Below are 24,778 nucleotides of genomic sequence, written 5' to 3' on the forward strand. Positions count from 1 at the left end.
CACAGAGTTATGATCACAAGTTCACATTACAACCAAAGCCCACGACTCAGGGAGCTTTACTACCGGGTCATTTTGCAGAGGGTAATTTGTTACCTTGGATTAAGTATTATGTTTATGTGCACATTTTAAAATCCACCAAGATCATACAATTTAATTATATTAATAGGTTAAATACATGTTTAGAAAATACATTTAATATCACATTTTCAGTGTAAAGTTAATGCTTGTAAGGGATATTTCAACGGGCATTAAATTAAATCTTTGACAAAAATGGTACCCTATGCGCTTATTTTTGGCCAGTAGATTACTTCACTGCCCTCTAGTGGCGACTGGCGACAAGTCACAGTGGCGCTGTAAAGTAAAGAACCTCTGTATAACGGACCAGTCACCAGTCACGTTTTATTATAGTACACAATTCAGTTAATTTACCTAGATATAGGTTTATGAACAGTAAAGTACTTTTACATGGTGATACTAGAGTCTTCGTTCGGTGTCGTTACTGTAAAGCTATTAATAAATAACTGTACGTGCTTGCCTGGGAAATGTAGTTCACAGAGTGTCCACTTGCAACTCTAGCTGCCGGGTAAAGAAATACATTACCCATCGGCCCCGTGGACCGTGCGCCCAACACACACAAGGTCAGTCACGTAAACGAAACGTGTTCATACTAATTCCATTTATGAGCTTTTAAAAGACATAACTTGAGTTTTTACTCGTTGCGTCCCACTTCCAGTGATGTGCGCCCCATAAATGCACCTCAAGCCAAGGTTGTGAATCTCGACCTTACCCCTAATCAAGCATGGTAGCTTTGGATGTGTAGACAGCACACATACATGCAAATAATAATATGCTATGACTGGGAAGTGGGAAAGAACACATTATTCCAGGCAGGAATAACGTGACATGCCCCTATCTGCAGCCCCTGGCAAACACGACGTGTTATCTCATGTGTTATCATCACCATAAATGAGATGCACACTCTAAACTAGTTTTAATTCGTCACTCAGACTTGTTGGCACTTGTTGACACTTGGGCAACAACTGAGGCACAGCAACAGATAGCATGCGTTAATGTAATGTGCAGCAGCTTGAAATTCAAGCAGGCTGATTTTGATACAGAAGATGTCATAATAACCACAACACATTTTTATTAATTAAAGGAACCATGAACTACGCCAGGTTTCTGACTGCTGTCAGCGCAGCGAGAAAGCCCTCGCCCATCAGAATGTTGAGTAAGTCAACTTGTTGCCCTGTTTTTTATGTTAATTCTGTGGTTGTCCTTGATTTAATACTTGTTACTTGTTATGTCTGTCTGTCTGTCTGTCTGTCTGTCTGTCTGTCTGTCTGTCTGTCTGTCTGGTGTGCAACAGGTGTGCTGTCATCATGTAATAACTTGATTATGACGTACTTTTCAAAACAGTGTTACAAATAAACAAATAGATATTATTATATGTTATCAATACTGTTACCAGTGTAATGGGGTCTCTGTAATCATGATCCATGGAAGCCTGCAATGAGAAAGCTCAAACTCTTATCTGGTGAATAACATGAATAGATGGTACATGAATGAACAGAGAATGGTGAGGAGAGGAGGGAGATGCTCTGTGAATTGAACTCTCCTGGCATTCTGTATCTATGGCTAGTCCAAGGCAAGTATGAGCCAGCCCAATAACTATAAGCTTGATTAAAAAGGACACATAAATGTAGAGAGGGTCTGCCAGATGGACCAAAACTGGGACGTGGTTCCATCCACAGTAGAGGCGCCTGGTATAGTACACCCCCCTATTATGGAGTTCTTGGCTGTAGCCTGCATATGCAGCAGCTTTCAGGATCATCTGCAGAGTCATTAGGAGACTTGTCGGGACAGCCTGATAATATGGAATTGTAATAATCCAGTTTGAAGTCAGTTAGTAAATGTGTGGACTAGTTTTTCCTGCACCTTGTTGAGACGGGATGTGTCTGACTTTTTGCAACGTTATATAGGTTATGATAAGCAGTTGTTGCAAATGTGTTTTTTTGTGGGTGTTAATCACATAAACCCTATAGTGTCCCTATTGTGGGCGTGTCAAATGGTAGAACATTCAACAAAAATAGTCGATCTACAAACTCATGTGTCGTGTTTTGACACCTGGCGAGCTTCTGTAAAATGTAAAAAAGGAGGAGGCCAAGTACTCATTTATTTCTCTCTCTCTCTCTCTCCCTATTTGAAGCTGAGTTGCAACAGCGCTCGCCACCATCTCTGATCTCTTTGGCCGGAGGCGCCCCCAACCCCAACACTTTCCCCTTCCTGTCGGCCTCCATCAAGACGAAGGGCGGGCAGACGGTCACCTTTGATGAGACCCTGATGAAGAGGGCCCTGCAGTACTCAGCCTCCAATGGGTGAGGGCCAGGACACAAATGAATGGAGTCCTAGTTTTGGTTGACAGTTTACAAATAGTTACCCTGACAGGCCACCAACAGGTGAAACATGTTTGTTAACTCATATAGTGCCAATCCCGAGAAGACTCGTGAAAAATACTCGAGTATCACATGGTGCCAATCCCGAGTATACTCGTGAAAAGTAATATATTACTGTAACGGCGGATACATTACCGAGAACAATGGCCGGAGGTCCGGAGACGAAATCCGTCGCTGATTTCGCATCATCACGGCTCCACGAGCACAAAATAGTCCCATCCATAACATTGAGGTGGACGGGGGATCTCATCTTTAATGTCCATTATCTCAAAACTACACTTTAGAAGCTAGAATGGAGGCAGATGCTCGCTTATGTTACACATGTATAAAAGCTCCCGGTCCGCCATTACACAACTCCACGTGGACAACGATCGGTTCCGGTGCAGGACGCGATGACGTCAGACCGGAAGTGTTTGCGCTGTGGACTTCTGGCCTTCAAAATAAGATAACGGGGGTGATGCCAACCTGAGACTGGCATCGTGGACTTTATAATCCGTTAATTTCATGGGCACTAAATGAGTTAAGCACTAAACTGTGAGGGTAAGACAGACCTAAATGACTAACATGTGTCCTCATAGCAGGGACCCACAGTTGAAATTCAGCTGGAATGAAGCTTAAGCTGAAATGAAGCACCATACATTTTTATATTTCATATCTGCCACGACAGCAGGGAGAGAGATGCATTGTGTAGCAGGTTGAGTAGGATGCTGACATGATTATGATTAGAGGTTTCATTCCAATGAAGATCTGTGGCTACTGGCTACCACTACCCCCAGTCTGTGGTAGGGCTGGTCACAAATATCACAAACCTAAAGAATTTTAAGAATGTTTTGGGGGGGATTTATGCCTTTATTGATAGGACAGGAGTAATTTGACAGTAGATCGGGAGTGCAAAGACCGTCTGGATTGGGACTCGAACCAGCGACGATCAGGCCACACTATTGTTATTCACTGATGCCAAACAACATTTTTAACCACTTAAACTTAAAGTGGTTAAATATTTGAGGAGATTCTTTGTGTCTCTATAGGGAACAATCAATAGGGGGTGAACATGTAAGCCTGTCATCTATGACATATCTATGACGTATGACAAAACATTTGGGCAAGGTTTCAACACACACACCCTGACCCTATTATCCATTATTAAATGTAAGTTACACATAAAACATTATGTGAAAATAGTGGAATGTGGAGTTAATTCTGTGGCCTACTTTCCAGTGGTTTTGCAAGATTATTCTGTTTGTGTTGTCTGTTTGTGTCAGGACACACACAAGTTGCGTTTCCATAAAGCTTATTCGAATTAGGAAGCGAATTATCATCAAGTCGAAAAAAGAAAATGTGCATTTTGCCTGTTTCCATTCATTGATAAAATGCGATTCTTGGAAGATAGTTCATGAAACAAGCAGTCGGACAGGCGCTATTTTTCCAGTCAAGTGAGACACATTATTGAACATGCACTGTCTCTTACCCCGGGCTCTTCAGCCTATAGATTTCATTCTCACCACCCCGCAACAGCATTGCGCACGATAACAGCTATTATACAGTACAAGCTCATCACAGCTCGTTAGCGGATGTGATGTGAGCTTGGACTTGGAGGTCTTCTCGGCCGCTCTGGCACGCGAATGGTTTTACTTTTGAGCACAACTGCTCTTAAGCGGCCGGTAAGAGGCGGCCGACCCCACTAGTTCAATGCATTTTAATTCAAAACAAATTTGCTTTAGTGTTTCCATTCACTGAAGCACATTTTGTTTTTTCGATAAAGCCTCAGAATTCACCTCCTCCAAGCGCATAAATGTTTTTGCGAATGAATTTTTAAGTGTTTCCATAAAAAGATTTATGCGCAAAAGCCTTAATGCGCAAAAAAACACAACTATTGACAACACACAGATAGGGGTGTAACTATATATATCTCAAATAATTGCGATTTGCTGATAATTGTGACATGCAGGCCTGAGCAGAACGTGGCGTTTATGGGTTTATGTATGCTTATCAGACCTTTATAGGCATCTGTGTAAACTGCGTGCCCCAAGCTGACCTTTCTGTCACACTGACACACAGTTAATTCTCCTGTTTTTGTTTGACTAAACACTGTCGAGAAGATAAAGAGGTTATAAAGTGAGAAATCAATAGATTATCCCTGTGCACCACACTTTATCGTCAAGTGATGTTTGCTGAGTTTTGCTGTTGGAGCTGTGACTTTCATGTAGTGCTAGACTAACTTAACAAAAATGTTACTATCAAAAACCTTTGAAAGTCAAAGAGCGTATGCTGTATCATGATATTTATGATATCCAATATCCCAGACAAGATCTCGTCTCATTTTGCGACGTGGAAATGAGTCAGGTTCAACGTGTCTGGGTGCCATGTTGTACCTGTCAGAAACCTGTCAGGCTATAAAAATGGGCCCCAGTCCCTCGCTGCTTGGCACTCCTCCTTGCTTGGCACTCAGCATCAAGGCTTGGATTGGGAGTAAAGTCTGTGCGTCATACTCTTATCAGTTAATTGGTGGGGTTTTTTCCAGGGGTGTTTTGCAGCACAGATTAAAATCCTGAGTGTCGACTTAACTAATGAAAGTACAATTGCTAGCCAAGCAGTGGTCTCTTCAATCTTGCCTTTAGCCCTGGAAATAAATCAGTGCCTTCATCCTTTTGTATGTGTGTCCCCTGAGACTATCTATAGACCTTGATGAAGAAAATTCTAAAGGAACTTTTAACTGCCTGCTCTTTGTTTGAGTTGTTATTCAAAAGTAATTCTAATTCACATCCCTCCCTAGTACGGATGATGGGATGATAATCGTTATCATCACTTATCGTGATAAAGACATTACTCACAGTAATAATCGTATTTCAGAGATTTATCGTGAAATTGTCCTCCTTCATACACTAGAATCAGCATACACTAGAATCAATGAATTTGCTTTTGTTGAGCTGCAATTTCAGTACCACATAAACTCTCTGTACTTGGCCTGTGCATTTGAAAAAATAGCAGATCTACAAGGGCGCTTGTAGATCGTCTATTTTTGGCGAAAGCCCCCCCCCCCCCCCCCCAGAATAGGGATGCTGGGGGTTCAAGTGCTTAAACAAAAATGGCATCATATCACGGGAATATTGTTAATCGCAAAAAAACGTAAACTGTGACGTATAATTTTCCCACATGGTCCCATCCCTACTCTCTAGCAGGCACGTGCACACATAGACATCAAAGGGGGCTTGAGCCCCTGCCCTTTTATCTGTGTGTAAAAACTTCCCTTTCCAGACCATGAATGCATTTTTTACTAAAAAAAGAAATGAAATGAAATGAAAAAGCCCTCTTTCCATGCCATACCTGAAGACAGCATTCAAGAGAATTGCCTTGTCCAAACTCTCCTGAACTTGAATGCAGCATCCTATGTTGAAAGAATTGACCACTCTAGGTAGAAATCCATGCCGTTATTATGCCACATCTCCAGTATTGACTGGATTATGCTTCATTCGGTGTGGTATCAAGCACCGAAAATAGCCGACCTCCACATTGTGATCTTGGAGGTCTGCTATTTTCAGTATTTTCACCAAAAGGCCCTTTTAGAAATGTCAGCCCCTGCCTCTCTAACAATCCCTGCACGTCCCTATGCTCTCTAGTATACCAGAGCTGCTGACATGGATGAAGGACCTTCAGAAAAGCCTCCACAAGCCTCCCACGGTGGACTACAGTCCAGAGAGGGGACAGATGGACATGTGCGTCACCACCGGGAGTCAGGAGGGACTCTGTAAGGTAATTGCACTGGTCATCATCCTCAGCATGATGAGAGAGGATGGCTTTCTCTCTAGGGCAGCAACTTTAGATTTTTTTCTCAGTGATGTATTCCTATCTTAGTTTTACAAATAATCGAGCAATCAATATATTTGTTATGTATGTCTTTACGCAATGATACAATAGGAGCTTGTAGGTATGCTGTTTTCGCTTTTTCTTTATTTTTATTTTTTTTATTTTTTACGTTTCTGATATTTAATTTGATTATCAATCATTCATTTTTTACCTTTTGCCAGCTTATGTGACCCTGTTTCTGTTAACCTTTTGACTAAAGTTATCTGTTTTGAAAATTGTTAACTGGAGTTATCAGACAGACAATCTGACACATATTGTGACGTCAAGCTTCACTTGAATAGGAACAGGATATTATGTTTTAGCAGTGCAAACCTCTCCTACGTTTCACTTTGTGTGTATTATTAGCCAAAAATAATTATGAGCAACGGATCTCCATGGAGATCCGTTGCTCATACACAGAAAGTAACTGACGTCACGGACAGAACGGCCCATACATGGACATATCGTCACTGTCGGGCAGAAACCTTGTATCTCTAAGTTTCAAATTTGTAAATCTTTTCGTAAAGTAAAGCCCTGCTTCATCATACAAGACTGTCACACAAGACTATAGTGAAAATAGCAGATCTACAAGCACACAACGCCTCGCGGTGCGAGGCGTTGTGTGCTTGCAGATTGGCTATTTTCACTATTTTAAATCATTTTAAAATGATAAATACAGAAGGAATGGTTTTGGACATACACGGTTTCCACCCGACAACAACGATATGCACGTGTGCTGTGTTTGCACCGCTCACTTCGCACTGGCGCGATTTTTCGATGACTAGATAGTACGCTATGCAATCCTATTATGGTCTGTTTGTTTCTCGTGGCTTTTAGTGTCTCCAATTAATCTCACCTTGAAATGCTCAGCCAGGATGCAGAGTCCCAGAGGAAAGCTGCAGTATCTTGCCAAAGCAAAGGACCTTGGTTTCAGTTCAGCTGTCTGCTTTTATAAAAAAATAGTCAAAATAGACTATAGTGTAGGTGTGTGTGGAGGGGGGGAGGGGATGGGATCCTGTCAGTGTGTTATGACCGTGTTAACTGTAGGGATGGGACGATAAGCGATATTATCGTTTATCGTGATGAAAAACTCTCACGATAATCATATCGTGGAGATTTAATTTATCGTGATATCGTCTTCCGTCATGCACTGGGATCAATTCACGCTGTATTTGCCGAGATGCATATCCGGTACGACTTAAACCCTCTATAATTGGTGAAAGGTACTTATAATAATATACATATATACTTGATACAGTCTTTTTTCACTCTCTATCAAATGTCTTTGCCAAAAAATAGCGAGGGATAGGGATTAAGGATTATGGCGATAATATGGTAAATCGCGATTTCTTTGGTCACAATAATCATGATATGAATTTTTCATATCGTCCCATCCCTAGTTAACTGTGGGAAGGGTGTTTCATTACAGCCTGAAAGTCTAGTAGAAACTGTTGTGAAATGGCTTCCTGTTTGCTCTGGTACTCAGGTCAGTGCTCTGTGGTATCAATTGTGTGTGTCAGTGGTACATATGCAGGGATGTGCAGAGAAGGTTACAGAGGCAGGGGCAGGGACATTTCTAAAAGGGGCTTTTGGTAATAAGAACGTGTCGCGTGTTTGAGCTTGGAGGTCGGCTATTTTTTATGCTTGATTTCTACACAGAGAGGACAAATCTTTCAACATAAGATTCTGCATAGTGCATTCAAGTTCACGGGAGTTTGGATAAGGCAATTGTCTTGAATGCTGCCTTCGGATATGGCATGGAATGAGGCCATTCGAATTTCTTTCACCATAATAAAAACTGCATTCATGGGAGAGGGCACGTTTTACAGACGGATAAAAGGGCAGGGGCTCAAGCCCCCTTTGATGTCTATGTGTGCATGTGCCTCAAAATGTGTATCATATTTTGAGCTTATACTTTAGATCTGCTATTTTAGAGAATTTGTGCAAATCTCAAAATATTTTGAGATGAGGTGGGGGGTGGGGGTCTGCAGCCAAATACATATCATTTTGGGGGTCCGTTTTGAGTGATAAAGATGTTATGGGTTAATACTGCTGGTTGGCTGTATATAGAACACTGCAGTTAAAATGATCATACCCAAACATCATAATTAAACGTGTTCTAATTGTCTAGGAAACAGAGCGCTCGTGTTGCGTGGGCTCCTTTCACACTGACATTGAGTGGGGGTGATAATACAGTACATCAAGTTTATACAGCGCTTTTCTTCTTAGTACCCAAACTTGCTTTACAAGAGACAAAACAAACAACTTTTTTAGGAGATAAAAACTTAAAAGGCTAAAGATTGAGCAAGGAAAGAAGAAGTAATAAGCAGAGACTAAAAGACAGAATGGGAGATTGGAGTTATGGGGGGGAAGGCATGTTTGAAAAGGTGGGTTTTTGATGGAGGCTTTGAACCAGTGTTGTCTTTGACAGCACATTTTGATTTAGTTTTAGTCCATAGTCTTTTGAATAAAATGTCATTTAGTTTTAGTCATCATTTAGTCACCTGAAAATCTCCATGATTCTCTTGTGTTGTCGTTGTTGCAGGTGTTTGAGATGCTGGTAAACCCAGGAGACAACGTCCTGCTAGATGCCCCCACGTACTCGGGAACACTCGCAGCGGTAATAAAATGTCATTTGTCATCCTCGTTTCAATGTAAACGCACATATGCACATTACATTTTCGTATCGTCCCAACGCTGCTCATGTGTCCATGATGATTTCCTCTCATCCTTTCTTGCTTTTGAATCCTTGCTCTCCATGTCTCTGTGTGTGTGTGTGTGTGTGTGTGTGTGTGTGTGTGTGTGTGTGTGTGTGTGTGTGTGTGTGCGTGTGCGCGTGCGTGTGTGTGTTGTGTGTGTGTGTGGTCTCGGTCTCTCTGCCTCTCTCTACCTCCCTGTAGCTTCAGCCACTGGGGTGCAACATAATTAACGTCCCCAGCGACCAGCACGGCATGGTCCCTTCCGGCCTGAAGGCAGTGCTGTCTCAGTGGGACCCCGCCGAGGTCCACAAGCCCGGAAGCACCGCTCCCCGGGTCCTCTACACCATCCCCAACGGGGGGAACCCCACCGGCGCCTCCATGACAGAACAGAGGAAGAGGGAGGTGTACGAGGTAGGAGATGTTCAATGGCTGTCACGATGATGACGTTTCACTGTCTGCTCAAATAACTGCGATTGACGATTTAAATGTGTTTCTGTCGTTGGAACATTGTGATTAAAAAAAAGTGCATTTCTATTTGGCTTTTAGGCTTCATAAACAAAAGTTGCAGAGGGCAGATTATGACAAATAACATACATAGGCCTATTTAATAACTGTATACTTTCAATAAAACATAATAATGTGTTTGACATTTCTTGAAAAACACATGCACACATGCGCGCACACACACATACACGCACACATACATACGCGCACACAGCCACACACACACAGACACACGTACATATAGCATATAGCCTATGCACTCTTGCAAACGCAAACACATGATTTCATCAGGTTTGCAAGAACATACGCCTCCCTCTTCTCCCTCCCTTTTTCCCCTTCCTCCCTCTCTCTTTTCCTTTCCTCCCTCTGTCTCTCTATCCTTCTCCCCCCCCCTTCTCTCTCTCTCTCTCTCTCTCTCTCTCTCTCTCTCTCTCTCTCTCTCTCTCTCTCTCTCTCTCTCTCTCTCTCTCTCTCTCTCTCTCAGTACTCTCTCATTATTAGACCTGTGTGTTCGGGGATCACATGGTGTGTTAACCTCCTCTCCTCTCTGTCTCTCTCTAACAGCTGGCCAGACAGTATGACATGCTCATCATCGAGGATGACCCCTACTATTTCCTACAGTTTGAAAAGGTATGGCACGCAGGGGTGCAACAGTTAATTGAACTAAATCAACAAATAATTTATCGATTATTCCATGAATCAAGAAAGTAATCGATAGAAAGAAAATATTGATCGATACTGTCCCCGATGCAACCCTAAATGGCACATCAGTGCCTCAGATTCTTTCCCCTGCTAGACAGAGCTCTTCTATTTTTCTTAAAAAGGTAAAATGTTGTCACGACTTTTTTTTTTTGACTCATTTCATTCATTTTTGGATGCTACAGTTTCAAAAGACGACAGCGCACAGCTATGAAAGCAAAAATTGAAAACACTGCATCAACGTATACTGAACTGAGTCGAGTTCAAGTGTTATCCATTATCCATTAAACCCTATTTGGGGTAAATGTTTGAAGACACCAGTGTTTGTGGTGGACGCATTGTGAGTGCGTAGATCGTTTATTTCTGCTATTTGTAGCAATTTATATGGAGATTCAGTGATTAACGTCAAGCGTAGCTGCATTCAGCATGTTAATCTTGGTTCATAAACCTGTAATGTGTGTTGTGTTGACAGCCCTGGGCCCCCACGTTCCTGTCCATGGATGTTGATGGGAGGATCTTAAGAACAGACTCATTCTCGAAGATCCTGTCCTCAGGGTGAGTAAGGGGTTAAATCTCTCTCTCTCTCTCTCTCTCTCTCTCTCTCTCTCTCTCTCTCTCTCTCTCTCTCTCTCTCTCCACCAGTGGTTCTTATGGGTCCATTTGGTTTCATTTTACACTCAAGAGTACCTTTCAGTTTAACATCTGCATTACTTCATTTACATGAAGTCTACACAATTACAGAATGTGTAGAAGAATTGTTATTTTGATCATCGTTTGCCTGTTGTCTCTCCTAACACATCAATACAGCATGGAATTGTGGACAAAATCTTATCCAACGACAACAACATATTTGGGTCTGAGAGGCTAAAATCTCATCAAATGGTGGTCCGTGGCTGAAATGCTGAATTAATAATGGACCTTGATATGAAAAGTGTTTGAAAACCACTGGCGTATGTGAATTTAGTCGTTGTTTTGTTTGTCTTTTAACGTGCAAACTGCTGCAGATTAACATTTCACAGGAAAGCATTACAAGTCTTCCCTGAACAAGTCAGGGCCTGACCTGCTGCTTTTACAACAGCTCACACAACTATTTAATTAGTTTGTGCTTTCTCCCTGCAGTGCAGTCCCTGCAGGTTGTGTGTGTGTGTGTGTGTGTGTGTGTGTGTGTGTGTGTGTGTGTGTGTGTGTGTGTGCGTGTGCGTGCGTGCGTGCGTGCGTGCGTGTGTGTGCATGTGCGTGTATGCACGTGGAACAACAGGGCTCAGCAGTATGCAAAACAGGAACTAGGGAAAGAAACAAACATGCTGGCATAGTAAAGACTCCCACCCAGATAGTGTGCTTGCTTTGACATTGTCAGGAAAACAAATATGTTGTTTACTTTCTCTTTTAAATTTAGATTATCCAATTATTTTTTACCCCCCTTTTTCTCCACAATTTAGTCGTTATGCCAATGAATTCCTCCCCGGCACACACACGTTTCTTTGTGTTCCCTGCTGTTGTATTCTACTGACTCACCTGCCAGTGAGGAGCCCCCACCGGGAGGACGTAGGCTGAACCTTCGCCCTACTCCTCCCGCCCAACACTCCCCCCAGACCGTAGGAGTACATGCAGTGACTTCGGTATTACAGTGTTACCCTCCTCGCCCGGCTTTCCACGCCCGGCTTTCCCTCCCCTGAACACGGGCCAATGTGTTCATAAGAAGTTAATTCAAAGTGCTCATATAGACGTGGATTCGAACCCACAACCTCTGTGATGGTTGGCATATTGGCTAGTGTACTACTAGCCAATATGTACTAGTAAGTTAAAGACCCATGAAATGACTATTTGGGGTATTTTATTTTGAAGTTTCAGTTTGAAAAGGAAGCCTGTGTGTTTCTGAACCAATCCGAGGGGACCAGCCCTTCAGGCGATGGGATTTAAAATCTGAGTAATGGGAGTAATGGGAGCCAGCAATGGGAAACAAACTGAATGTAATCAAAGGTTCATTTATATTAAAAAAAAAATCTATGTCATCACTTTTTGAATTTCTGTTCACAGGAAGTAATTAAGAATGGCCTATTCAAGGACCTTTGATATAAATATACACAAAAATTGTTTATTTTCTATTTTTTTGGCATCTAGTGTTAGGTATGGCCTTATTATCACTACAGATATGCTCTAAAAGTGTGAAAAACATGTATTTGATTTCACCCTGTCTTTAATCTATGAATACTAGTAGCCCGTGCGTACTATTAGTCCACACAGTATGCTCTATTTAGTATTAGTGTAGTGTGTTTGTGTTGCGTTGTGTCTGTGTATTTGCATTGGTGTGCACGCACAAGAGCATGAACATGCTTGCGTAACCAACCCAGAATCTGTGTGTGTGTTTATGCAAGTGCATTGTGCATGCCTTTGTTTTGTTCAAATGCAAACGAGCAGTGTGTGTGTTACTTTGCACCGGTGTGGTTGAATGCACAACATGGTGTATCTTGTGATTTCAGGTTGAGGATAGGCTTTGTGACGGGTCCCAAGCCTCTGGTGGACAGGGTGGTGCTTCATATCCAGGCCTCCACCATGCACACTAGCACCTTCACACAGGTGACTGCACCATGCACACTAGCACCTTCACACAGGTGACTGCACCATGCACACTAGCACCTTCACACAGGTGACTCCACCATGCACACTAGCACCTTCACACAGGTGACTGCACCATGCACACTAGCACCTTCACACAGGTGACTGCACCATGCACACTAGCACCTTCACACAGGTGACTGCACCATGCACACTAGCTCCTTCACACAGGTGACTCCACCATGCACACTACTGTAGGTCCTTCACACAGGTGACTCCACCATGCACACTAGATCCTTCACACAGGTGACTCCACCATGCACACTAGGTCCTTTACACAGGTGACTCCACCATGCACACTTGGTCCTTCACACAGGTGACTCCACCATGCACACTACTAGCTCCTTCACACAGGTGACTCCACCATGCGCACTAGCTCCTTCACACAAGTGACTCCACCCTTTGTTTCGGTGCCCATGCTATTCCTGCTGCTTCACTGAATTTAAACGGCGACATGACCAGCATTTTAGGCCCCATGTTGAATCTCTCGCTTTTAATTTGAAAAAGGTGCTATAGTCAAATCAAGATCATTTACTGTAGCTTAGTAATGGATATTGCATTGAAAGAAACAACTGTAATGAAAGTTCTTGATGTTGCCATAAGTTAAACAGATCAGGAACATGCAGAACTGCAATGTCAGGAATCAAACCTCATTCTTTATCGTAGATGTCTCCCTCCAGAGCTTTTCCCCAGCACCACCCAACACCAATGTCCCACACACATTTATACTGGCAGGATATGTGCACAGAGGTAACAACAGATGGTCACTCCTTACATGGGCATTATTCTCTAGCTGACTCAGTGGCGTCAGTTCAGAAAAATCTAAGGTATGGCAACATGACTGGTGTCTTGCACGCGCGCCCTCGCGCGCGTGCAAGACACCAGTCATGTTGCCATACCTTAGCAACAGGCACGATTACGGTACATTTTATTATTTTCCCCTGTAGCCAAGGTATGGCAGCTGCCATAGCTTGCCATACCCAATTGACGCCTCTGAGCTGACTCACACACAGTTGGTAGCTTTGCGTGAGTCTGCTGTTTGCATGGAGTTTGTCAGGGAAGAACAGGTGATGATGTCAGCCCCCTTGCAGAGATGACATGTTGCATCTACTAATACATTAAATGAATCAATACCACAATGACTGTTATATGAATGTATCCCACCACACAGCTCAAAAGAATTGTTCTCCAACTTAATTCACTAGTCAGTTTGTAACTTGGTTCTTTCATTAAAATAGATTCATAATATGAGATACATAAAGTGGTTCCTGTGTAAATAAGCCGTAAAGCTTACTAGGATCTCCTTTTAGTTGACCTTGTACCAGTGATTTGTGCTGTCATGAAACTGTACTTTTTTTTCTATTGAAAACCGCTAATAAACTCTTCAATCAATCAATTCAAAAAGCAAGCAAATCAGCCTATTGTTTGTTTATTCCAGGAGTGAGCTCTGACATTTTCTGGTTATGTCCTTTTACTGTGGACTGTAACTTGAGTAGGACAACAGGAAAAGTGGCTCACAGAAACTTGAACTTGTTGGTCACTGAATGCAAATGTAGTTGCATTATTTGTACAGAGAAAACACTGCAAGGAGGAATCGGTCGATAGGAGAGACTATTATTTTACTTACAGTAAGCTCTTTTCTCCTCTAGGGAGTATTATAGGCCATTGAAATATTGCCTCACTTCACATCCTCAGTTGAGTTCACTCTTAAAAAGGTCTGCTTGGGCACTTCTTCACCTGTTGCTGGTGTCATTTCCTTTTACCCTGGGTGTTCCATTTCAGAACAACATAACACCAAGACAATACATGAAGTCCCCCAGTATAATATACAAAAAACATCCCATCAATCAGGCAGTTTGTTTAATGCCACAATGGCCGAAGGGGCAAAACTTCGACTAAAACCAACTTTTTCCCATTTCAAAGTTCTGTATCTCTTCGTCCAGATGGCAATGTAAAAGAATGATCAATGTCTCCTGCCATTGTGAGTGTGCCAAGCGTGTGACGGCCTTATTGTTTATATCAGAAAATGTTGGTGTGGTAATGTGCATTACTATGTTCTTAGAATAGGTATAATTATTGTCAATGACTGACATTGCAAATCATATACAATATCACTCATTGACAATCTAGCAACTCTATAAGCTTACAGTACAGCGCGCAGAAGTGCACACCAGAGTAGGTACAAAAATGTATTTATTTGGCTGACAACGTTTGGATCCTGTAGTGGATCTTCATCAGGTCATGTGGTCATGTGTGCTCAGTTATCGAAGGGTTTATTAAGTTAGTAATAGATGAGCCTGCAGGAACTCCAGTCTCTTACACTGATTCTCTCTCTGTCTGTCTGTCTCTCTATCTCTGTCTGTCTGTCTGTCTGTCTGTCTCTGTATCTCTCTCTCTCTATCTCTCTCTCTCAGCTCATGGTATCCCAGCTGCTGCACAGTTGGGGACAGGAGGGCTTCCTGAGCCACATAGATGGGTACAGGCTCCCCGTTTTCCTTCACACTTTTACCATACAATACCGAAAGGCTTCACCCCAGAAATACACCATTCACAGCTCAGCTGATGCTGCTGCTATGCTGCTGTCACGGCTCAGCTCCACTTAATGGTTTTGCTGTTCCCCTAGTTTCGATCGTACTCGACTTCATCAGGAATCTTTCTTTTTGAGCGGTGCCTGCCGCTCCATCATTTGACAGAGTGTGTATGAGCACGGCAACAGCAGCTGCAGCCACCAAGCGGTGCTGTGAGCAGCTTTGAAATGAATGGACAGGGATTTAACCAAGCCCCCAGAATGGCTGGGAAACTGTGCCGGCCTGCCCTACTGGCCAAAAGCTGGAACTGCAAGGCAGCAACTGCTGGCAACGACGGCACTTCTGCATTTGGGCACTCAGACTGAGTGCCCGAATGCGGAACTGAAGGTACATCCGGGAGACCGAGCCAATAGCCTTGGACCAATCTAGGTACTTCTGGCAGTCAAAGGCACCTCTCACTTCACACTGGATGTGATTTGTTGTGATTATTCCTGATGAAGATCGAGTAAAGACTACAAGACTCTCATTAGTCTTTATTCTGTTCTCCAAGGCTGCCAACCTGCATGATCTAATGCTGATTTGATTGATGTTATCAATGGTTTGTTTTGTTGGAAGTTTTTCTCTGCTAAAGTGGGCACAGCTGTCAGCTGATTGGGTGTATTTTTGGACCAGCGTCAGCAGTGTGTGAGACACTTTGCATTCCTCCTCTTGCAGAGTAATCGAGTTCTACAGCAAACAACGAGATGCCATGATCTCCTCCGCAGACAAGTGGCTCACAGGTATGTATGGTGCACTCATAATGTAACTGAATCGTAATACACGTGTCGTATACTGTATAACAAATGTGTATTTTCAGACATTTAACCACTTAAACCAGGGGTTTTCAACAGAGTTTCTACCGCCAAATCTTTGTGTGATGGGATAATGTTTTTGCAATAACCACTTGAACCCTAGCATCCCTATTCTGAGAACTTTAGCCGATAATAGAAGATCTACAAGCTTAGAACGCCTCACGCTGTCAGGTGTTATGCGAGCTGGTAGATCGGCTATTTTTGACAAAGAGGTTTGGTGTAGAGGGTGAATAGAGCAGACTTAAAACAGAGTAAAAGATAAAGTTTACTATATATTGATGGTAGAAATGAATCCAAAATGATGATTGTGATGAAGATCTACAAAAAGTTTCATCTTCAACACAATGTTATACAATATGTAGTGAGGGTCCCTGCTACACCTGTCTCTCAGGTAGCGGGTCCTTGGCCTGAAAAACGTAGAAGAGCCCTGCTGTATGTATAATAATATATACTGTATATATACAGTATGTATAGTGTACTGTTGTACTCTGAACTGTGAACTGAATGTGTTCTCGGCAAAGGCACCGTTCTCAGACTGATGTGAAAGCTAAGACCTTGTGGAGAAGCCGTCATTAATCACTGCAGTTCCCTCTCAAAGGTCACCGCAGGGCATTTCTGTTGACGAAGCACTGCGCCCGCTCTCTAGTTTTATTTCCTTTCCTCCTTTGTGTTTTTGTATGTGTGTTTGTGCGACTGTGTGCGGGGGCGTGTGTGTGTGTGTAGGTCTGGCTGAGTGGCACGCTCCATCTGCAGGCATGTTCCTCTGGATGAAACTGAAGGGCATCCCAGACACACAACAGCTCATTATGGAGAAGGCTCTGGAGAAAGAGGTCTGTAAGAAAGGGCATCCACGCACGCACACACACACACACACACACACTCACACGCACACACACACACACACACGCACACACACACACACACACACACACACACACACACACACACACACACACACACACACACACACACAAAGATGTATATCGTTCCAAGGGAGTTAAATAATGTATATAGGCTACGGTAGATTAGAAGTTCACGGAGGTTAAGTGCTGCTGTAAGGGCATCTATAAATAACACACACAGAGTTCTCTTTTACTTCCGTCATCCTCGTTCTCATTCATCACGCTCGGCAAATGACACTGATGATTACTAAGCAATTAACAGTTAGTCCTCAGTGGGTCCATGTTCTGTATGTCTCTCTGTCTGTCTGTATGTCTCTCTGTCTGTCTGTCTCTTTGTCTCTGTCTCTGCTGCTCTCTTCGTGTCCCCATCTGACCCTCTCCTTTCTGCAGCTGGGTTTCTATCAGCCTGTTTTAATGAACGTTTCGTTGCTGTCGGGTGGAAACCTTGCATGTCCAAAACCGTTCCTTTTTTATTATTCTTTTAAAAGCGAGTTAAAGTAGTGAAAATAGTCGATCTACAAGCACAGATGTTTTCTATCTGCTATTTTCAAATGGCAGATAGAAAACATGAATAGGACGTTTTCTGCGTAATGAGTACTTTTACTTTTGGTACTTTAAAGGGGAAGACCACCCATTTTCAATATTGAACTATGTCATTAACAGTTCTGCTGCCGTTGACAGTCCTCACCGTCATTGAAAGGGTTAAAATCATGGTGCCGTTGACAGTGAGGACTGTCAATTTACATACGTGTCGCATCGCGGCCACACGTCGTGAGCATGTAGATCGTCTGTTTATAAATAGCCAAAGTCTAAATAGGGCTGAGTAGTTAATCAAAATCTACAAAGTAACTACTAACTAAAGTTTTTAAATAATTGTAGTGGAGTAAATAGAATACAATATTTGTCACTGAGATGTAGTGGAGTAGAAATAAAACTATTGAAAATTGGAAATACTCCAGTAAGGTCAAAATACCTCTAAATTGTACTTACAGTAAGTACAGTACTTGAATAAATGTACTTAGTTTCTTTCCCCGGCAGGTGTTTTGTACCCAGGGCGAGGCTCCCTGGCTGCCTGTGGCTGAATAGGATGTGGAGTGACAGACATGGAAAACACTGTTGCCATGTTGGCTTATTTCCCGCAACTTTTGGCTTGTTTTTTTCCGGAGTTGCAGAACAAAATAGTGAGTTGCTCGGTTCGCGTTTTTTTGGGGGGCTTTTTTTTATAACGCGGTGGCTTCTGAGGCAAACTAATTTCTTTGATGTATAATACTATAATTCCCCATTGGTTTGGAGGGAGTGTAAATTACATGGAGTGACAGAATCGGTCTGGTGTCTCAACTTACCAAAATGACTTTTTTTCTATTGATTACTCACCCCATGGAGACTCAATAATATTTTGTTGTTTTCGTCGTATTCCTAAGCCAATAATTTGATTATAATAAATGTACCCCCATTGATTCCGGATGGAGACCCAAATGCATTTGGGTCATCCAGAATCAATGGGCCTACAAAGGGAGACTCTTTGTAGGCCCATTGATTCTGGATGACCCAAATGCATCAAATGATTGGCTTAGGAATGCGACAAAAACAACAAAATATCAGAGTAATCGATAGACTACTCACTATCCTTTAAGACCTGGCTCAAGTATGTGTGTAATGTTATAATAAATAATCAAAACTAAATGTATTCCGTATGTCCCTTTTTGATTGGACATGTGGGTCTATACAGTACATCATCATCATACTGTACTTAGCGTGCTACTCAAACCCACACTGTTTCTTCAGGAACAGGATGTTCTTGTGTAAAGTGTGACGTGAGAACCGCTCACTTCACATGGGTATTATTTTTAATTTTTTTATTAGATATATATGGCCATATTATTGTAGCCTGACACTTCAGTCCGCACATCACCCCCCCCTGTTGGTGGGTGGTTTGTAGTGTGGACTGAAGCTGCACATATTTTAATCTATTTCAAACGCGCCTGAAGAGCGGGCGCATTGAATGGGCCAATCAGGGTTGTATGCTTGGGGCACGTGAACTCTATGCTCCGGTCCCAGCCCCCTCCAAACAGAGCTCTTGAGCTCACGTGAGACTCGCTCGTGGACTCTGATTGGTGTCCTCTGCCCACGTGAGAGTCTAGTGGACTCTGATTGGTCCGTGAAAACTGTCATGGCGGAGTCAGACTCGACTCGTATTATTAATAAACTATGAAATAGTGCCGTTTCCTCACGTTTTAATACCATTTTGCACTAACGTAAACATGCAGACATATAATATGTTATGAGAAATAACGTATTTTTGCAATGTCACGCCACGTCGCGTGTGTGTGTGTGTATGTGTGTGTGTGTGTGTGTGACGTCAATAGGCTTTAGCCCGCCCACGCCGAAATAGAATCTGCCCTGGTAATCTCAGACTCTCCCGGAGTGAAACGTAGTGAACGTAGTGTGAGATGTCTGGCGCTCGCAGTCAGGCAAATATTATTGGGCTTGTTTTGGCTTGTTTTTCGATGTGAGATTTGGCTTATTTCTCTCACAAGATTTGGCTTGTTTTTGGAGGTGGGTTGGCTTATTTCTCTCACGAGAGTTGGCAACACTGATGGAAACTGCAGCCATTGTGCTCACACAAGCTCATAGATTTAGTAGCCCTGTGTTTCCCCACCCACAGACAGAAGCGCACGCACGCACACACACACACACACACACACACACACACACACACACACACACACACACACACACACACACACACACACACACACACACACACACACACACACACACACACACACACTCCTACACACCAAATCCTGCTTGGTGATTGGCCTGTTCCCATGTGAAAGGAACAATAGGCGTTTTACAGGGTGGCTCTGTAGGAGACGAGCCATCCAGGAGAGGGGATCTCAACCTGTGGGTCCCCACAGGCATTGGTTGGGGGTCCCCAGATGACAGTGAAGTGACAATCTAAGGATTTTTAAAATACCTAAAAAAAATAAAAGACTATTACTGCATCAAAAAGTAATCAACAGTGGTGTAAAGTAACTAAGTAGATTTACTTAAGTACTGTACTTAAGTACAGTCTTGAGGTATTTGTACTTTACTTGAGTATTTCCAATTTCCAGTACTTTTACTTCTACTCCACTTAGTTACTAGTTACTTTGCAGATATAAATTATAATATTATAAAACATAAATGAACCACTTTAGCACTATTTTATAACTAGGATATTTGAAAATAGCGATCTACAAGCTCACAACGCATTGCAACGTGCGTTGTGAGCTTGTAGATCTGCTATTTTGAAACATTTTATACTTTTACTTTTGGTACTTTAAGTACAATTTGGTGCCAACACTTTCATACTTTTTACGTTTTCGGGCAAACATTGGCCAAATTGTCAAAGTATATAAGAAAGAGGCAAAGAAATATCTCAAATCTCACAAACTGCTCAATTTATGTTGCCTACTGCCAGTAGACCAAGGAAGCACAGTGTGTTCATTCATTCTTTTTTTATTTTGTTTGAAATATTGAACTTACATTGTACAGTATAATGGAAGTGAATGGCAATTCTAGTTTGATTTATTTCCATTAAGTGAATGCATTTCGGCATATTGACTGATTGATTGAATACTTTATTAGAGGGAAATGTAAAGAGCACGAAGTGCAGTCAGACATTTGAGCTAAAAATCAAGAAAAGGTCCTGGGGCCTTGTTTCCATTGATTGCACACAAGAGTCCCTCTGTCTGCATGACTTACGTCTTGTACAAGTCAAGGCTGTAATAATTACCCTACAAGGCTTCACTGAGTTGCTGGACTTTGGGCAGCAGGTTGGGCACTGGTTTTTGTTTCACTAGCAGCACTAGAAACAAAGGAGCAACTGTGCCACCTTCCAGGAGGGTTCCTAGAGTTCCTACTTACTTCATCATCACTTCCCTTTTTACTAGTTTCTGCTGCACCCAAAATAGCACCAAGACTCGCTATCACGCACTTCACAGTTCCCATTGGCATAACATAATGTTATGGTCTCACATGTCCAACACTGTTACTTTTCAGGATTCAAATTCAAAAGTATTCAAGCTTGCAGCAAGTTGCAGGTCTGCTACCTTTGATGCTTTTGTGTGACGCTGTAGTATCATCAAGTAGGGAATTAATTTATGAGAAAAAAAACACAAAAAGTTAGAATAAGAAGATAAGAAGTTTCTGCCTGACAGTGACGATATACAGTATATATTATGAGATTACCAACGACGGTAATGCGCTTCTAACCTCTGTTTCCACAAAAGGTAATATGCTACCAACCTCTAATTCCATTCCACCCCTCTCTGGGCCTCTGTGTGTGCGTGTGTGTGTGCGTGCGTGCGTGTGTGTGTGTGCGCGCGCGTGCGTGCGTCTGTGTGAGAGAGTGTGCTAATCTATCGTTGTATGTGTGTATATAAAAGGTGCTGCTGGTTCCTGGAGGTGTATTCATGATCAACAGCTCAGATCCCTGTCCCTACGTCAGAGCAGCCTTCTCTCTGTCCACGCCACAGCAGATCGATGAGGTGAACACATGCACACAGGCAGCAACACAGACCCTTGTACTGTACATTCACACTCAATTAAATGCAGACATACCAAGGTTATTATAGATAACAAAATAACAAAAGTTAAAATTGTGTGTGTGGGGGGGGGGGGGGGGATGGGGACATTTTCGTTAATAAAAAACGTAATAACGTAATAAAAAACACGGTATTGTGTGTTTAGAAATCAAACTAAAACTAAATTGATTTACTACTATTGATTTGGCTGTATCAAATGTGTAAATAAATGCTATCTTTTGTTACGTTTTTATCACACAAAGTATGAAAGAAAACACTCAAACTAATAAAGCTAAGCGTCATAAAAACTAGAAAATCAAACCCAAGTTTGAAGTGAGCGGTGGTGCCTGCACGTGTGTGGGGGTGGGGGTGTGTGTGCGTGCGTGCGTGCATGTGTGTGTGTGTGTGTGTGTGTGTGTGTGTGCGTGCGTGCGTGTGTGCGTTGCTCACCCAGCTGGAGTGTGTGTGTGTGTGTGTGTGTGTGTGTGTGTGTGTGTGTGGGGGGGGGGGGTGTGTGTGCGTGTGCGTGAGAGAGAGAGAGAGTGTGAGCCATACTTGCTCACTCAGGCCCCAACTGGTTGCAGTTGATGCTCAGGGTAAGCTAGACTCAACAGCACCTCTCTGGTCACCCAGAGGTACTGAGGCTACATACACCTCAGGCTACAGACAGACAGACAGACAGACAGACACACACGGATACACACACGGCCACGCTATGGAGACGGTGTGACCACCGCTCAAAAAAACGTTGTAAAAACTAATTCAAACTAACTGAATTAGAAAAAAAAAACATTGTCAAAACGAACTAAAACTAAACTATATTGAAAAATCCCAAACTATCATAACCCTGAAATGCAAACACACAAGCCATACAGCCGACTCCACAGCTGAGTGACTTCCATGTCCATGACTGTTCCTCTTTGTGTTTCACTGTCTTTCAACAGGCTTTCAAAAGACTCTCTTCACTCATCAAAGAGTCTTTGTGAGGAGCCAGGAGCCCGCCGAGAGTGGAGTCGTTGTTTATTTTCAACGACACGTATATTTTACTGTGATACTTGAACTGAAATTATATTTTTACTTTGAAATATATAGAGAATTTTAGAAAGGTTCTGTTCCCAGAGGACCGTTAAAGGTCAAGTTTAAAGGTCCATTCCCACTGCGGCGCGATACGATAACGATAGTTCTCCATTGAAGTGGATGGTAGCGTCCACACCACGCGCCGCAGTGGGAATGGACCTTAAAGAGGCGGTGCCATAGTTTTGTACTTTTTCTTTTTTTCATGTGTCTAGGAGGTTGACAGTACTACATTAGACCCCCTGGTGTGGTTGTTATGAGCAATTATGTATTATCTTTCTATTTGGGTTTTTAGCTGGAGGATGCCACCTGCTGGGTCAGACGTGCCGTTCCAAAAACACCCATACTTATTACATCACAGAATCAACCCCTCCCCTAATTACCATTCACCCAACATTGTGGGGTGTGGCTAACTTCAGCTGTGTCACCACCCACCATGACAACCACGCATACCAATGAACTGGTGGGTGTGGCCACATAAAAACATAATTTTAACTCTTTCTGTACACTTTTTTGGAAAAAATCTTCCTCCTAGTTTAATCATAATTGTAGATAATCATGTTTTATAGGGGAAAAAATCATGGCACCCGCTCTTTAAACCTCATCATTGGCTGACTTAGTGCTGTCAGTGATATCTTTACGATGTGGCTCTGCAAAGGCTAGCCGTATGTGTGTGTGTGTGTGTGTGTGTGTGTGTGTGTGTGTGTGTGTGTGTGTGTGTGTGTGTGTGTGTCTGCGTGTGTGTGTGTCTGCGTGTGCGTGTGTCTGGAGCTTGGCTGGCAAAGACGCAAACTGCTGGACCGATCAGTGTGTGTTTCCTGTAGTAGGTCACAGAAGTGCCGTCACTCGTTTCTTTCACAAATATCAGACTTTTTGAAATATTGTACTTTTTAATTTCATAATGGAAGTTACTGTAACTTCAGCCCCTTGACCTTGGAGATATACTACGTCATAGATATGTCATAGATGACTGCCATCATAAATGACTCGTCACATGAAGTCTAAGATGCACATTGGACCCAGTCCGATGTTGATCCAGAGAGACATTTCAACATCATGTTGTTATAATGCATTACAAATGTGATTATAGTGTATTTTAGAGGCAACCTTTAAGTAAAAAAAAAAAGTTGTAACGGTTGTTGAAAAGAAAATGTGTATTTACAGCTGAAAGGTCTGTAAACATCCGGTCTCCAGAACTGTACAGTGAATGTGTTGGTACTAGTGGTACTGTAACTGTTACAGTATGAAGGATGACAAAAGAAAATGTAAAACATTATATTGTTAATTTTTTTTAAGTCGATATGTTTCTTTGAAACTTCCCTTTTGTTTTTGACGATGGGTGCCCAGATTGCTTTGAAACTTACATTGAAAAGGTTTGCTCTGGTCACTGTGCATAGTCACTGTGCATATGCCTTAGGCTACGATGGATCTCTGATCTACACTCTAATCCCCAGTGTTAAATTAACTCTGAGAGTGTACAAATGGTGGTTCCACGTTAAGGATCCATTTGGTCAGACCCTTGGTGGTCCCTGGACCCACCGTTGAGAACCAGTGGAGTACGAGACAACAAACATGCTACTGTACGTCTTCCCAAACATTACGTTTTGCATGTAAGAAAAAAAGGAAAATAGGTTTTGCATGTAAAAGGGGGAGGAGAGGGACAGTCCATTAAACTTACCATTTATGGAAGATTTATTTTGTGTCACTGATTATTATTATTTTTATGCTTGAGTATCTACAGTTAATGTTCAACTGAATATAGACAATTATTCCGTTAATGAGAAAGGTATGAATAAATTAATTGATATTTGCTAATATCGATTCGTTGATATGTTCAAGCTAATTATTTAGACTTGATTATTCTGTTAATCAGAAAAGTAAAAATAAAGACATTGATATTTGCAGCCCACAGCAAGGCAGTCCGTTGTGGTGTTTCCAACACTGGCTGCGACTAAAAGCGTTGACTTTAATGTGTATGCCTACATCATTTCCAACTTAATGTGGCAAGAGTAAAGGCCGGCATGTATCTGTGTCA

At 42.4% G+C, this 24,778-nt stretch overlaps 1 protein-coding gene across 1 annotated transcript; it reads left to right on the forward strand.

Moving 5' to 3' along the window:
• Positions 1 to 615: 615 nt before the first annotated feature.
• Positions 616 to 24,457, forward strand: aadat (aminoadipate aminotransferase). Its single transcript, XM_080741867.1, has 14 exons — positions 616 to 638; positions 1,160 to 1,231; positions 2,210 to 2,378; positions 6,074 to 6,206; positions 8,845 to 8,919; positions 9,200 to 9,409; positions 10,067 to 10,132; positions 10,674 to 10,756; positions 12,682 to 12,778; positions 15,232 to 15,293; positions 16,060 to 16,124; positions 16,920 to 17,026; positions 21,532 to 21,633; positions 22,614 to 24,457. Exons 2-14 carry the CDS (start codon positions 1,165 to 1,167, stop codon positions 22,653 to 22,655), a joined length of 1,278 nt encoding a protein of 425 aa, XP_080597993.1. The 5' UTR covers positions 616 to 638; positions 1,160 to 1,164; the 3' UTR covers positions 22,656 to 24,457.
• The last annotated feature ends 321 nt before the right edge of the window (positions 24,458 to 24,778 follow it).

The sequence above is a fragment of the Nannobrachium achirus genome, assembly GCF_963921795.1.
Source record: "Nannobrachium achirus genome assembly, chromosome: 14".
Taxonomy (NCBI): Eukaryota; Metazoa; Chordata; class Actinopteri; order Myctophiformes; family Myctophidae; genus Nannobrachium; species Nannobrachium achirus.

Coding starts and splice junctions, on each gene's coding strand:
- aadat (XM_080741867.1), top strand. CDS start 1,165: ATGAACTACGCCAGGTTTCTGACTGCTGTCAGCGCAGCGAGAAAGCCC. Junction 2,379..6,073: donor CAGTACTCAGCCTCCAATGG/GTGAGGGCCAGG, acceptor TATGCTCTCTAG/TATACCAGAGCTGCTGACAT. Junction 16,125..16,919: donor CGCAGACAAGTGGCTCACAG/GTATGTATGGTG, acceptor GTGTGTGTGTAG/GTCTGGCTGAGTGGCACGCT.